Genomic DNA, 15,396 nt, shown 5'->3' with positions numbered 1-15,396 from the left:
TGTTTTTCCAGTTACTGTGTACATAGCATTCAATTAAAGTGATTCATTTACTAGGCTGTAAGCTGCTGAACAGAGTTTACATTTATAGAACAGTGCTTTGGAGGGAAGGAAACAACTTGCCTGTGTTTGAATTACCTGATTTTTGCAATATCACTGATAGGACATATGTTCTCACTCGGTCACTTTCTCATAAGCCTGAATCTTCTGATAAGCTCGCAACGCTACTGAATCACTGCGTGAAATCATGCTTTTATTGTTAGCTGGGTTGTGCGTGAGCGTGCTAACTGGGAAATGGGAGGAAAGCTGTCCCGTTTGACCTGTAAGCGCCTTCCCGGGGAGGGGATTCTTTCCCGTCCGCTCTGTTTGGAGTGAGCCCGAGTAGAACGACGGTGTTACAGCCAGGACGTGGTCTGTCCCGTGCCAGTTTAAATGAAGTCCCTCAAACTATCACAAATTTATCCTGAAATGCCTGAGATGAGAAATGGGGGTGGAAAGTAATGGAAAGCGAGGCTGAACATGCTTTGCTCTGGGCTCCCTTGTGCGCTGTTGACTTCTGACATTGCGCGTGTGTTGGATCACCGCCGCGTACGATCTGTGCTGTGGATTCACCAGTTCGAAGCTACGTAACAAAAAAGGGAAATAGAGGATTGTTTCATTAGCTTTTCAAAAGAAACTTCCCAAAGGTTTCTTACTATGAAAAATATTTTTTTTTTTTTTTTTTTTAGTAGGAGTACATCGGATAAACAGTGAGCAGATCCCCGCAACCGCATTCTTGCACCTTTGTGGAACGTGTGTGTTGTCAGCATTTGTTAAAGTTGTATTAGTTAAGCTGCGTTGTAAACTCACAGATATTAATCTGTGATAATATATGATTATATTATAATTATATATACTAAATTAACGGTTTTGCAATTGCTGTTTTATCCCCATTTTCTAAGTGTTCTATACCGTGATGGTAGTTAAGAGTCGATGGAGCCGGATGATCGTTACAGTGGTATTTAACAGATGGGATTGATGGAGCGAGGACAGGAGTTAACACCGTTGTTTGTAGCAGGTCTTTGTACTTCCTACGTTCTGTTACCTTTCGGGCCAGGTTAGCTCGGGCTCTTTTATTGTGGCATATGTCAACAGAAGTGTACTCCCATCTGCCGCTCTATAGTTTGATGCCCAATTATTCAGAGACCAAACACATCACAGTACCTGGCTCCGTCCGTAATTACAGGTGCGTTGTGTTGTGAGGAGCCCGGTGCATTAATCAGACCCTTAATTACAGAAAGGTGGGTCTTTTGTTCTGCTCGGGGAGTGAGTTTACCACCCACTTTATGAGCTGCTGCACCCATCTGCTCTCTCCTTCCGAATGTTTACATTGACTGATATTGACTTTAAAATGTATCAAAGGAAGTGATTAAAACTAGTTTAAACATTAACTCGAGTGGCATTTTAGCTTATTCAGGAAAGTGAAAGCATTATCTGCTACTATGTTAAAAACTAATATTATTTATTTAAAATATATAACAGTTATTTCATAGGATGTTACTGCTGTGAATACTTAGCAGCACACTAAATAGGCTCCCTCCGGGTGTTTAGCAGTGCTTTGAGAAACTACTAGTGTGGTTAAAGCACGTCTTCATATAGAGAGAAATGAGTTTGACTTTTTTAGTTTCTGATGTAGAAATTGAGTGTATGGACATACTCCGGGACTAAATTTAAGTCCAAGCCTTCTTTAACACATCATAAAACCGGTAAAGATGGACACTGAAAATGGTTTTCCTTTGCAACTTTTCTTTGAAATTTTATTGAGATGAAAAATAATTTTCTATGCAATATAGAAATAGCTTTATCTAATTCTTCAGCAAATATAATGTTGCAGGTAAGGATTACATAGATTTTGTGCCTAATTTTAAACCTGCTGAAACCTTTTAGGAAGGAAATCTTAACTCAAATACAGGAACTTTGCTCTGATTTGGAGACTGTGAAGAACTGAAACGTGGAAGGATTAAAGTTGAAACGCTTATCTCAAATGTGTTCTGTGTCACAGGGTAATGACGAGAGCAAAGCTGTGGTCGGTGGTCTGTTCTTACACATATAGTGCTACCTCTTAAAAACAAAAAACCCCTCTGTTCCTTCAGAAGTTCAGCAAAACGTGTTTTTTTCCCCAAGGCTTATCTGTATGTGCTATCTTAATTATTTAGAAGAGTGACTTAGAATAATCTAGTTAGCATAGATTTATCTGTGTTACCGTGCTGTGTATGATCACTTCTTGCATTTGACATCGCTGTATTTCTCAGCTGGTCCAGAACAGCTAAAAAAGTCGGGTATGTGCTGGAGCAGCCGGACAGTAGTAAGCCACCTGCTGTCAGCTACTGCCTTGAGGTCCTTCAGGGCAAAGGCGGCACTCATTTGTGTCATCTCATGGTTTTATGGCTGCAGAATTTTGAGTAATGCGATTTTAAGAATTGGAGTGGTGTAATGCTTCATCTTAAATTGATTAACGGTTTGAATGTTTTGAATCTGAAGTCTTATTTAACAGGAGAACAGTTCTTTTATGCATGGACACAGAGACATGGGTGTTTGGTTTTGGTTTGTTTTTTGGTTTTTTTTGTTTGTTTTGGTTTTTTTTGTTTTTTTTTGTTTTTTTTTTTTTGTTTTTTTTGGTTGTTTTTTTTTTTTTTTTTTGAAATAGGAATTTAAGAGTACAAATATTACGAAAATACAAAATGCACTTTTCCTACTAAATGCACCTGCAGCGGAAAGTAGTGGTTGTTACGTGACGATCGGTCATAGATAGAGCTGTGTGGCTCTGTGAATTATCACCTCGATTAGTGTGGAACTGGTGAATTGCAAAGTTACATCTTCTCAAACTCTCCCTTTGCGTTTTGGGCTTGCTTGCTTGTTTGTTTTGTTTTGCTTATTTCTTCTCAAACAAGTAACTTCTCTTTCAGGATATCTTAAATACCATCATAAAGCACTGCCCGCCTTGGTTTTTCTTCCTGGGCTTACCTGGCTTTACGATGCTGATAGGAGACTTCGTTACCGCGGCGGCCAGGGTCCTGAGCGCAGACACGCTGGAGGCGAGTATGGCAATGCCCCGTGCCCCTGTCCCCCGAGAGCGCGCGCTTGCTAACGAGGTTTGGATGTCTCCGCTCTAACAGGTGTTGACTCGTTAGCGCAATGCGAAACGGGGCTCTGGGGGCAGATACCATGGCAGCTGATGTGTGAAATTGCGGGATAAGGTGACATACTAGTATTGCAAAGGTGTTTCATCAAAAGGCCAAAGCGTGAGAAATCGTATCCTCGCTAATATTGCAGCACGCTTGCGCGCTAAAAGCAGGGCTTGGATTTCAGAATCTCATTAGCTTTTTTCAGTGAGCATATACTGAAAATACGGAACTCTTTTGGTAATACAGAATTTCCTGCTGAATATCAACACTAATAGAAATGTGACTCTCAATGATTAAATTAATGAAGACTAAGTAAAACAGCAGATCAATGGTGGGATGCCAAGATAAGGGTAAAGGTCTGGCAGCCCTGGGAAAAACAGGAAAGCTTTGCTGTACCTGAAACACCAGCTCAGGGGAGACCTTTCTGTCCATTTTGGCCAAGTGCTTTTACCGCTGCTCTTGACATTTGCGCCGCTGAGCGGGTGGCCCTGCACAGGGACACGGCCCTCTCGTGTTTCAGCAGGACTGAAATGGTGAGCCTAGCCACGCTTCTTCCGTTGTCCTTCAAGGAGTTTACAGCCACTAATTTTCTCACATCTCTCTAAAAAAACTGATCAGCCTGATCATTGATCCAAAGCTTAAAGTGCTAATAAGAAATGAAAACTCAGCTTTCCATGGGGGGGGGGGAATCCAACACCACCTTCCATTTCCCCTACACGCATAAAACTTAGCATGCGTTGTATTTTCAACATTATGCAAGATTATATAGCAGTAGTTAAATGCATTTATAGCTCATGCCATGTCGCTTTTGATGATTTTATTGAAGTAGGAATCTCTCTACGCATTTTTATCATGTATACAGTCAGTTTGAGTGCATTGTGCCATCCTTCACATCACACAGTCAGCTAATAGTAGTGCTGGATTAGCGCTTAAAACTCTCACTCAGCTTTTCTTTAGGTTGTTCTGTATTTTTTATTGACACCAAATCGCTGATAGTTGGATTGTGCAATGACAGAGGAGGTATTAAAAATGCAGAATATGCTCAGGAGTGGGGCTAGATCCCTGCTGGGGGAGAAGCTCGGCCTCAGAAAAAGAGCAGAGCAGCACAGCAGCAAAAAGCATAGGCAAATAAGTGTCTGCGAGTTGCTGCTTTAATGCTGCTTTTGCTGTAGGTGTAAAGGAACAGCTACCAGGACACCTTCCTTGGGACGCTTTTGATGTTGCGTTGTGAACACAGCACAGCTGGTGTTGATGGTGATAGACGCTAGCCTCGTGGCTTATGCTACTTTCATAATTTTATGAAGAAAATGGTTTTGTTTACTTTTCCTTCGTTAGGCTCCCCGTTCAGAAGCTCACACCATCCTCGGTTCTCTTGTTTGCTTTCCAAATATCTACCAAGAAATCCCACTCTTGCGGCCCATTTCAGAAGCTGGTGATATCATTGCAGGAACAGCAGATGTGAAGGTAAAGTCACACGTTATTATTAAATCCTTATGTAACCTAACAGATTTTTATTACATAGTCACTTCATTTTTACCGTGCACCTTTTGTTTAAAAAATAAACCCCTCTTTCTCCTCAAAGCCCCACAACTGCACATATTATATGTACTTATTTGATAAGCATTGCTTAATGTGCTCCATAAAATTAACAAAGCTTAGATACTGCAAATTACATTTTATTTTCAAGGAGAGTGAACTGGCTATGATCAAACGCAATGTTTTCCAGCCAGATGCCTGTCAGGTCAATTCATTAAATGATGTTGATGGTATTATTTAAAGTGTCCGTTCATTGTATCTGTGTATATGAGCTTGTCCTGTAAGAGATGTGGGGTGTCCGTAAGGGGAGATATTTTTTGCCTTGTTGGTATTATAGTAAAATGTTAAGAAAATTCCACTGTTAGACGGAACCATCAACTTACGTGAATGGTTTTTCCCTGAGAATTAATTTCAGTGGGACACTCAGAGGCATGAATTGGTTTGCTGGATGGAAAGCCTTTTATTTTAATGACCTTCACACTAATACTCTTGGTGGGGAAAAAAAAAAATCACACATGCTGTTCCGTAAAGACCCAAAAAAGGTGACCTGGAGCATCACTTGCGGGAGGGCACGGTTGCCCTCACATAAGCCTCCGCTGCTTTTCGATAAACTTGAGGCACCACGCTGATCCGCTGCGCAAAGTTAGGTACAGCTGGGGAGGAATCTCCAAATTCCTCATGCGGCCTGAGAAGGCGGAACTGGAGAGAATGCAAAACCATTAGCACGTTTGGCTCCTGTTCTTGCTTTCTTCATCAGGCCTTGGAGAGGCATTGGAGGTGTGTTAAAACAGTCTGGATTTTAAAAGTGTCTTTTCTGTACTAAAAAATACACTACACTTTTCAAAGCATGGCTTGCTTAGAACTTAAACGCTATAGTTTGTATTATCAAGTGATCGCCACTCATCATTAATAAATACCCATCATTCTGAAAATGAATTGATTTCCATCTTGCTGCCTGTACATGATTTTAAGTCCATTAGATTGATCCGCAAGGGCCTGTATATTTGAGTTGTAATCGGTAAGTATTTCTCCCTTGACAAAATAAAATCGGCATGTAGTAAAAATGCTTTAAGAATAGACTGAGAATTAAAGTTATTTCACTTGTAACTATGTCAAAATTAAACAACTTTAAATACAGTAGATGTATGAAAAAGATGCTTATTCTAATTTATTTTATTATTTTAGTGCTACCTCATAAATATTTTATTGAAGAATGCTACAGAGGAGCCAAGTGAAGCTGCAAGGTAAAATATTGAGTAAAAGAAAAAAAAGGGAAAATCTTTCTTGCTACTGATTTTTTTTTTTTTTTTTTTGGTGCTTGTACAGCTGAGTTGTTACTACTGCGTTGTGGTTTGATCCTATTTGGATGAGTTATTCACTTCAGCCGTATTGACATGAAGTTCATTCTGTGCCATGAAGGTGTTGACCTGTTGTGTGACCTGAGAGAAGGAAAAGAGAGATTGGATCTTTGTGCATTTCTTTTTTTCTTTTTTTTTTCCTTTTTTCTAAATATTGTTCTAAAACTTCTGACAAAACCACTTTTTCTTTTTAAAAAGATGCATAGCCATTTGTGGCCTTGGAGTTTGGATATGTGAAGAGCTGACGCAGTGCACAAACCATCCCCAAGTGAAGGAAGCTATCAATGTCATAGGTGTGACGCTGAAGGTATTACTATGGCAGTCTCTGTTGTCAATTAACACTGTGTAAAAAAGGTATTTTCAGTTTTTTTAAATAGTTGCTGGTTATACGGAGCACAATCTGCTGGTTTGTCTTTTTGCTGCTTAAAGCAATGACAGGATGCTGCGTAACACACGACTGCTTGGGACTTTTTGCATAGTGTTAGTGACGTGGCATTGGCCATCTTCAGAAAGATGTCTCCCAGTTCTCAACCTTTGCATGTAATCAGTAGCTCATTATATTCAGCGAGCATGGTTCAGACCCTTACGGCTCCTGTGAAGTTGCCAAGGACTATATGCACAGTTCGTCAGTGTCACCAAGGTGGTATCCTATACAGAAGTGCAAAATATTTGCAAAAATAGCACGTGATTATGTACCTAAAGACCCTTTCCACAACAGACCAAGTTAAGGTTACATAGACAATGTCAAGCCAGCTGTTTCCTAGTGCTGACAGTCTGATTTTGCAACATGAACATTTTTATTGTTTGTATAGATGCGAAATAATGTAAAATGTAGAAAAACTGAATGCATTGTATTGTATCTGGATATTGGCTTTTAATCAGCTTTTCTTTTCCTCCAGTTTTCTAATAAACTGGTAGCTCAAGTGGCCTGTGATGTTCTTCAGCTGCTGGTTTCTTATTGGCAAAAGCTTCAGAAGTACGAATCTTCTCTGTCCAGAAAAATTACTGAAGTATGTCAGTTTCTTTAAAATGTTTGTGTGGAAATTGTATGCAAAACTGTCTTAATTCCTTAATTCCTTACTTGAGCTACGACCTGGATGGCTAAGAGTTAAAATTACCAGAGTGAACAGAGCAAGTGCTATTTGCCAAACCCTGGAAGTTAATTTATGGCTCTGGGGCAAGAAGCACATGTTGTCTACTGCCTTTGCAATCAAGGATCATGATGAAAATATTTTGGGTTTCAACGTTTTGAACGGCCGAACCTGGCGCCTGCCGGACAGCGGTGTGTGGTCCTTCGGTTCAAATATCAACCCGAACCCCGATAAAAATCGGGAGGCTCCAGTGTGTGTGCTCGGTGCAGCCCCTGCGCTCCCTGATTCAGAGGTCACTAATGTACCGCAATACCCAATTTCTGCTGCGGCACGCAACTGAATTTCTGAAGTAATAGCAGACTTGGGAAAATGGCACGTTATTTCCAGAACCCACTCCCTGTACAATTCACCAGCCTGGCCAGTCCGAAAGCCGGATGGGAGATGGCATCTGACCATTGATTATCGGTGCTTAATGCCAACGGCTGCAGTACCTAATATTGCGGCTCTAACAGCCACGCTGCAAGCAGCTGCACACCCCTGGATGGCAGTGCGAGGTGTGAAGGATATGTTCCTTATGGTCCCCTTGCAGGAGGAGGATAGAGAGAAATGTGCTACTGATGGGAGCAGCAGATGAAATGCAACTGACTGAAGGACAAACAAAAATTTCCAAATTAGAAATGCCTATAAACTCTGACCCACTAGCACTAAAACAGCCGTTTAAACCTTCACCAATTCTAAATGCACCTCCCCTCACGTGGCGTAGTTGGCAGGATCCTAAATCAGGATTAACAACAAGCTGTGACTTTATGTTAACTTTTCTGTATTCTGCAATTATTGTTAGGAGATGTACTTGCTGGAGTCCTAGGGCCAGTGTACTTCTCTCATTTGTAGTGATTTATTTCCAAAATGCTCAGTAAAGCTTTTCGTTTCACTTGGACGTTGATTTACAAGGGCAGTTAAATGCTCTTAAGAGAATTTAACCTTTTCCATACCCTGTTCAAATGAAGTTCATGCTCTGTCTTTATAGTGAAAGAAGTTAAACGTCTTTCTGGAATTTTGTTTATTTCAATGTAGATCCTTGTGGCCACTATTGCATTTCTTTTGCCGAGTGCTGAATACTCCTCTGTGGAAGCAGATAAAAAGGTACGTCACTGAAAAGAGCAGTCTCCGTTCTTTCTTTGTGTTGTTCGAGGTGGTTATTAAATGAAGTCACTTGGAACCAGAGTTGTATTTTAAACTTTCAAACTCATACCTTTAAGTTTCGGTGAATTTAGTAGAATATACCTAAATAATGTGTTACATATTTCTGTTTAGTTTATAGTTTCACTGCTACTTTGCCTGTTGGATTGGTGTATGGCATTACCCATGAAAATGCTACTGGAGCCGGTGTCTGCTGGTGTTCTTGAAGATCAACATGCATCCAAAGCTCCTTTGCTGGACTATATTTACAGAGTGAGTATGAGGAATGAACGTAATTTATTGTGTCTAGATGTTTAGAGATGCCTTTCGCAGATCCTGTTAGGCACAGAGGCATTTTTGGCAAGCTGTAGAAGATAATGAATTCTCACAGTGTGGGCAGAAGTCATATAGACGAGAAGCTAAGAATGTAAAATGTTAAGATGATAAGATCAGAGATGTAGAATAGGCAGAGGATGGTGAAGACAGAAAGGTAAAAATGCTTAAAACAACGACCCAGGGAAAACAATCTGCAGAAATATTTGAAGTATTTGAAATGGACTGTTAAAATACAGAATAAATCCTGAAGTGAGCTGTTAAAGTACAAAATAAGTGCTCATGAAGAGTGTTATTTTAAAAACACTGTATTTAGACATAGATGGTTTTTGTAGCATGTCCTGGCTTTCACAATGTAAAAACGATGGTGGGTCCCTCCTCGCTGAACGTGTTTTGAGTGGGTACTGTAACGTACACTTTACTACTTCTTCAGCCTCATGCTTGTCTCCTTGCAGGTTCTGCACTGCTGCGTGAACGGCTCCAGCACGTATACTCAGCAAAGCCATTACGTGCTGAGTCTGGCGGATCTCTCGTCCAGTGATTACGACCCATTTTTGCCACTGGGGAATGTCAAGAGCTCTGAGCCAGCCCAGTGCCACTCCTCCACGGATTTGAGCAACCTGCTCACTGTCGCCGAGGGTAAGAGAGTTCACGGAGCGTGGTGAGGACCAGCGTGCCAGCATTCAGCAGCTAGGAAATAAAGCTTCCCAGGTTACATCTCTTCCGTGAAAATGTGCTTCTCCTTGCTGTGCATAGCAACTATTCCTTGAAAACTGGGCAGTGCCCTTTTTTTAATGAATTTCAGTTGCCTCTGTAATAGGATGTTCGAGTTTGTTGCTGGCATTGTTCTTCATGAAGATCACAGGAGAAAGAAAATGACTCTCAGGCGCTGTATAGCAAGAAAGTTGTTCAGGGAGAGGATAGACTGAGAAGCTGGTTTGGCGTTTGGTACTACTTATAATTTAGTATATAGAATTAAATTCAACAAATAAGATAAGCCCCAAATCAGACTTCTTTCAGAAGCACGCAGCTGTCCTTGAATTTCTCAGTGGAAGTTACTCTGTTGTCATAGATAATTTCCTTGTTCTGAGTGATTTGAGAACCTGATGTATGACTCAAACCAAATTCTGCAGCTGTATAACTATGCCATTCCTGCTGATTCACCATCTACCCGTGTCTAAGGTGAAAAGAGATTATTTGGATCTAGGTACATTATCTTACTAACTTTTTAAAGTCAACTTAAAAGTATGCATCCAAACATACAAAATCATTTATCTCCAAGTGATTTATCATAGAGATCATCTTTATTTCCAACACTTGTTAAAAATAACCTTTAAAACAATGGCTGTTCAACTATGAATTAAGTCCATTTTAAGTAATTTCACATGTTAATATGCATTAATGTATTTCTGCAGTTGAATCGAAAGTACAGATGCAATATGAAGTTGTGTGAGATAATGTTGGATTGGCAGCGATGCTTTAAAGTAGTATTTTCAGGTTTTGATACTGTACTATTTTTCAGTCCTACAGCGTGTTTTCTTTGGTTTTGTTTACATACTTTTAGTCTTAACAAAAGGTTAAAAACATTAAAACCTATTATACGCAGATTTCTTGCTGAGTACGATGTGTTGCGAATAGCAGAAAGAAAGTTACGTGTCAGGTACTTTTGTCATTTTAGGTAGAACGGGATGTTTCTCATCTCGGATATGTTGGTGCCCTACAAGTTCTTTGGTTTGTTTTTGAAAAAGATTAATTCAGAGCTTTACTACTGGGGGATTCAGGAAAAGAATAAGGAGCCTTTTTTATGAGAGGAGGCTTTTTGGGGTTGGCAAAAGGCTGAAAAGGGATATACCTGATGTTTAAAAGTGCATTAGAAGGTAAAAATACCAAGGAAAGAGGAAATGGAAGAAAAATGGTTTTAAACTGAATACGAACAAAAACTGGAAATTAGAAGGTTTCGGGCTATAAGAGGGGTGATATTCTAGAATAACATTCCAGTAGGAGAAGTGGAGGCACATGTAACTCAGAGCATGATCGATTTATGAAATAACTGATGTATTTCCCTGTGCTGAGGGGAACATCTTGGGATCCAGAAAGTCCCTTCCTGCCTCATACAGCAAACTTTACCGCCACGCTGCTAAAGATCGCGAAGCATCAGTTTTTAGCTGCATTCCCTGGTTTACCTTTGCTTCTCGTGCCCTGTCCCTCTCTTGCTACGATTGTTGTGGGGAAGACTGGGGGAATACAGGCGGTCAGGAGAGACACCTTAACCCGCCAGGTGAAACTGTAGTGAGAGCAGGCGTTGTGGGATCGGTGTGCAGGACTTCTAGCATGTGGTATGGAGTCCTGGATGTGACTGTAGGCTAAATATCAAAGGCCTGTGGTAAAATAAAACAAAACCTGTGACAGGCAGAATTTCTTGGAAAGTGATTGTAAATAGCTTCTTGAACAGGAAGGATTAGGAGGACAACTAAGGCAAGCTTCTGAAATATGACAGAAATTTGCAGACGCTCTTTTTAATTACTTCTTGCTGCTCTTACTGATCTAGTATCTTTTCATTGATCATTTTAGAAAAAAGGAGGAGGAACTTAGAATTGATACCTTTAACGGCACGGATGGTTATGACTCACCTGGTGAATCACCTGAGCCACTACCCGCTCAGCGGAGGCCCTGCCATTCTCCACAGTCTCCTTAGCGAGAACCACGACAACTCCTATGTGGAGTCCTCCGAGCTGTCCTCAGAAGTCTTCCGGAGTCCCAACCTGCAGCTCTTCGTGTTTAATGACAGTACTCTTATCTCTTACCTCCAAATCCCCGCAGAGAAGACGACAGACACTGAACCAGCAGCAGCCCCCTCGGACGTAAGGGTAATTGTCAGAGACATCTCAGGGAAGTACTCTTGGGATGGCAGAATATTGTATGGACCGTTGGAGGGCTGCCTTCCGCGGCAGAGCGCAACGAACGCCTTTGTGATCTCAGGCAACCCTGAGCACCACTACATTTCCCAGAAAGACATTTCTCAGGTGGAAGAAGGAGAAGACGCTCTCGACCAGCTGCTGGAAAAGATCGGTAACACCAGTCCTGAATGCCTTTTACATCCCCAGCGAAAGCTGAATGAGCCATCGCCGCCACCCTTTGGTGTGAGCTACGACCAAGAGAACGCGATCACCGAAGCCCTGATGAGGCAGAGTGCCCAGGAAAAAGAGTATATATTTAAATGCAGCTCGGACTTCAGTATGAAGGTGGCCCGTCAAGAAGAACCACGTCCTGCTGAACCTCAAGCATCCTTTTATTTCTGTCGGCTGTTGCTAAATGACTTGGGAATGAACTCCTGGGATAGAAGGTAGGAAGAGAGGATTCAGAACATGTTTTTGCTACTCTTTACTCTTCTCACTTCTACCTCCAAGCGTGTACACGCTTAAGAGAGCGAGAATTATATAGCTGGGTGGTAGTCGGAGCATACTTTTGAACTTTTACATATGCCTCCTTCAGTGATTATTTTAAATAGACATCTGCAGATTGTTTATAATAATAATAATAAAAATTATTTGAATCCTGCTAATTTGATCCCCTTCTCTTACGTATTTGAATGAGAAAATACTGTGTCTGTACTGTGTTGCATTTTCCTTCAAATCTTTTTTTTTTTTAATATATATTTATAGAAAAAGCTTTCATCTTCTTAAGAAAAATTCAAAATTACTGCGAGAACTGAAAAATCTGGATTCCCGCCAATGGTAGGTAATGTTTACTAAACACACCATTGATAAGGTTAGCGTTTCCAAAGAAAGAATAAGTCCGTCACCAAACCCAAAAATTCATTAACATTGCATGTGCTAGCAATACAAATATTTGTATGAAAAGTGGATTCTTTGTTTCTAAAGAGTTCTGAATGGACAAGCTATATTCACTGGTACTGTACACATAGGATTCAAAATCAGTAGCAGATAATAAGACACGGCAACTTATTTCCTGTTTTCTTTAGCTGGGAGGGGAGGGAAGAAGTTCCAAAATTTTTTTCCGCCTTGGCTCAGCTCACACAAAGGACTGCTTTCTGCAGGATGATCCATGTGTCAAAAGCAGTATTTTAAGGGGTAATTCCATACAACTACCCTACAGCCAGGTAGTCGCAGAATAGAGTTCTGAATATTGTTTTATTTTTCATTGCTTGACGTATAGCTATTTGAAAAATGTCTGCAGCGTTAGAGTTCTGATTTTCTTGTATCCCAACAATTTTCATACCAAATCCACTCAGCTTGTTTTCAAAGAAGCCAGCTGTCACTGTCAGCCTTCTAAAACTCAACCCGGGATCCGAAAGTCAATAATGTTTTTTCTTTCTCATATATCATCACCCTATAATTAAAATTCTGTAGGTCAAATTATGCTCCCATTAACACCTGTGCAATCATACTGTCTTTGGCAAGGTTGCACAGATGTAAGCGATTAGCCCTGTAATTGGAACTTGGTCATCAATTCTTTCGCTGATGCACAGGAGGAATAGACTCGGCTCCGCTCTCTGAACTGTGGTGTCTCTGCAGTGTGGGCATGGGGAAAAAAATGGTGAAAATATATTTCTGCAACGGAAATTGAGCGATGTATTTGTGTGCATAGAAGAAATGGACATGCAGAGCTAAACGTGGTCCCCTGTTCAGAGCTTCTGAGCACAGGTGATCTAAAAAATCATTTTGAGCTAAAACTTCTTTAACTTTCATTTCTTTTTATATCTAATTACAGCCGTGAAACTCACAAGATTGCAGTGTTTTACATTGCAGAAGGACAGGAGGACAAATGTTCAATACTCTCCAATGCAAGGGGAAGCCAGGCATACGAAGATTTTGTTGCTGGACTGGGCTGGGAGGTAATAGTCATAAATTGAGGCAAGCTTTTTAAGCTAACATACTTGATCTGAAGACCTACAAAAATCAATGTAAGATGGTTAAAATAGGTAAATGGAAAACAAACTGCTTATATCACTGCGTATTTTTTAACTCTCAAAAAAAAGAAAGATAAATTTTAATACTCACTAATATTTAGCAGTACTTGAAAGATCACCTTTTTAGCAGACTTCTGTAAACCCACATGCTGCTTCTGGATGAACGGATCCTTCCTGTTTCTGATGGACAGGTGGTGCTACAGCGGACATTTCTGCTTTCTGCGTCATGAAGAGCTATAGCATAATTTTACCTTAATTTTAGCTCCTTTTAGCTCTTCACATGGTCAGACCACTTACCCAGCCACATGACTGCTTTTCGAAGGACAAAACGTTTGGTTTTAGTTTGCATTGTTGAAATGGTGTGTCAGTAACCTAAATGACACAAACATATATGTGTTTTGGAAATATGTAGCAGCTGCGTTTCATGTTTAAGGATTTAAGTGACATAAGGTCTACAGGGAGAGGTAGCATCCCTGGTTAGACTGACGCAGTTGGGGAAGAAAATAAGCTTTGGGACACAGGCTTGTCTTCAGAGAGGCGTTTCTTCTTAGTAATCTTCTAGAATGATTTCTTCTAAGGTTTTTCTTTTTGTACAAATCTTCAATTTCTTTTGCAGTTTTTCTGATTGTTTGTATTTTCTCTGCACTTTATAATTATTTCTGGCTGTGTATGCTTTGAGTGGGCTTGCTAAGCCGCGCATAGCCCTTAGCACAGCTGCGCATGACAGAATGCTTTTGCTTCCTTGCTGCTGTTTGCTGGAAGGAAGCTGAAATAGCCGTATAGATGACGACTCAGTCCCTAGTTAAGAGATGTGTAATTCTAGTAAATGTCAAATGCAGGAATGGGAAACAGACAGATGTAACGCAAAGATCGCAAACCCGTAGGGGAAGACTGCTCTTTCTCTGGGATGGCTACAGAATTCTAGAGTGGTAAATTCACCAAGTCTTGGTATATAAATAAATACTGATTATTCATCGGTCTTTTCCAATTTCTTCTAATTACGACTTTCAATCAATCAGGTTGATCTTTCCACACACGGTGGGTTTATGGGCGGCCTGCAGCGCAATGGCAGCACAGGACAAACGGCGCCCTATTACGCGACCTCTACCGTGGAAATAATTTTTCATGTGTCTACAAGAATGCCATCAGATTCAGACGATTCACTGACCAAAAAGGTAAATAATGTGCTGTGTATTTCAAAATGTTGTCTGTAGTCTTTAAGTGCTTAAATTAAAGTTTAAACTGAAAACAGATTGTGCTAACTGGTCCTAGCAGGCCATTGTTGCTGTGCCACATGGTGCTCTGCAGCTAGATTATCTGAATTAAATGGCATCTAAATTCTGGATTCTGAAACACAATTAACATTTCCATGGTAGCCTCAAATACCACCATTAGTAATAATATTAGCAATAATTTCATTTGTATGTTGTCTGCCTGCCAAAACTGTAGTAGTTTGGTAGAACAAAACAACCAAATGCAGCATAATAAAACCTTACAGATGAATCGTCCAGCATGTAACAGAAAAGAAGTGAAAGAGAAGTGACAAGCATAGTACCAAAAGCAGCCAGCTGATATTTAAAGCCATTATCCAGTTATTCACAATTCTGACAAGCAGACTCTGCTGCAAAGATGGCCAGAACCCAGCCCAAAATTTTGTTGGTATCAGTACTTAATCATTTGTCTTTCCTAACAAGGAGTGATTTGAGATTATGGTGCTTGCCAACTGCTGCTTAGAGTCAAAGAAGATTTTAGGTGCATACCCAATCTTTGCCTTTCTAATTAGGATTGGCAACTTGTCCTACCTAGGT

General features: G+C 40.5%; 1 protein-coding gene across 7 annotated transcripts in view; it reads left to right on the top strand.

Moving 5' to 3' along the window:
- RALGAPA2 (Ral GTPase activating protein catalytic subunit alpha 2) overlaps nucleotides 1–15,396 on the top strand; it is a 135,449-nt gene that overhangs the window by 58,066 nt on the left and 61,987 nt on the right. For all 7 annotated transcript variants that reach the window (XR_014227753.1, XR_014227754.1, XM_082307650.1 and 4 more), the window contains 12 exons: nucleotides 2,943–3,071; nucleotides 4,497–4,625; nucleotides 5,883–5,941; nucleotides 6,254–6,362; nucleotides 6,955–7,065; nucleotides 8,221–8,289; nucleotides 8,461–8,598; nucleotides 9,114–9,297; nucleotides 11,230–12,001; nucleotides 12,321–12,392; nucleotides 13,390–13,513; nucleotides 14,608–14,763. Coding sequence is in view for 5 of the 7 variants with exons in the window: in XM_082307650.1 (XP_082163776.1) it covers nucleotides 2,943–3,071; nucleotides 4,497–4,625; nucleotides 5,883–5,941; nucleotides 6,254–6,362; nucleotides 6,955–7,065; nucleotides 8,221–8,289; nucleotides 8,461–8,598; nucleotides 9,114–9,297; nucleotides 11,230–12,001; nucleotides 12,321–12,392; nucleotides 13,390–13,513; nucleotides 14,608–14,763 (2,052 nt within the window). In the remaining 2 variants the exon portion in view is untranslated. The remainder of the gene's footprint in view (nucleotides 1–2,942; nucleotides 3,072–4,496; nucleotides 4,626–5,882; nucleotides 5,942–6,253; nucleotides 6,363–6,954; nucleotides 7,066–8,220; nucleotides 8,290–8,460; nucleotides 8,599–9,113; nucleotides 9,298–11,229; nucleotides 12,002–12,320; nucleotides 12,393–13,389; nucleotides 13,514–14,607; nucleotides 14,764–15,396) is intronic.

Source organism: Platalea leucorodia (genome assembly GCF_965183815.1).
Source record: "Platalea leucorodia genome assembly, chromosome: 3".
In the NCBI taxonomy this organism is placed as follows: Eukaryota; Metazoa; Chordata; class Aves; order Pelecaniformes; family Threskiornithidae; genus Platalea; species Platalea leucorodia.
Note: the sequence above shows the minus strand (reverse complement) of the source record. Positions and strands in the feature narration are given on the sequence as shown.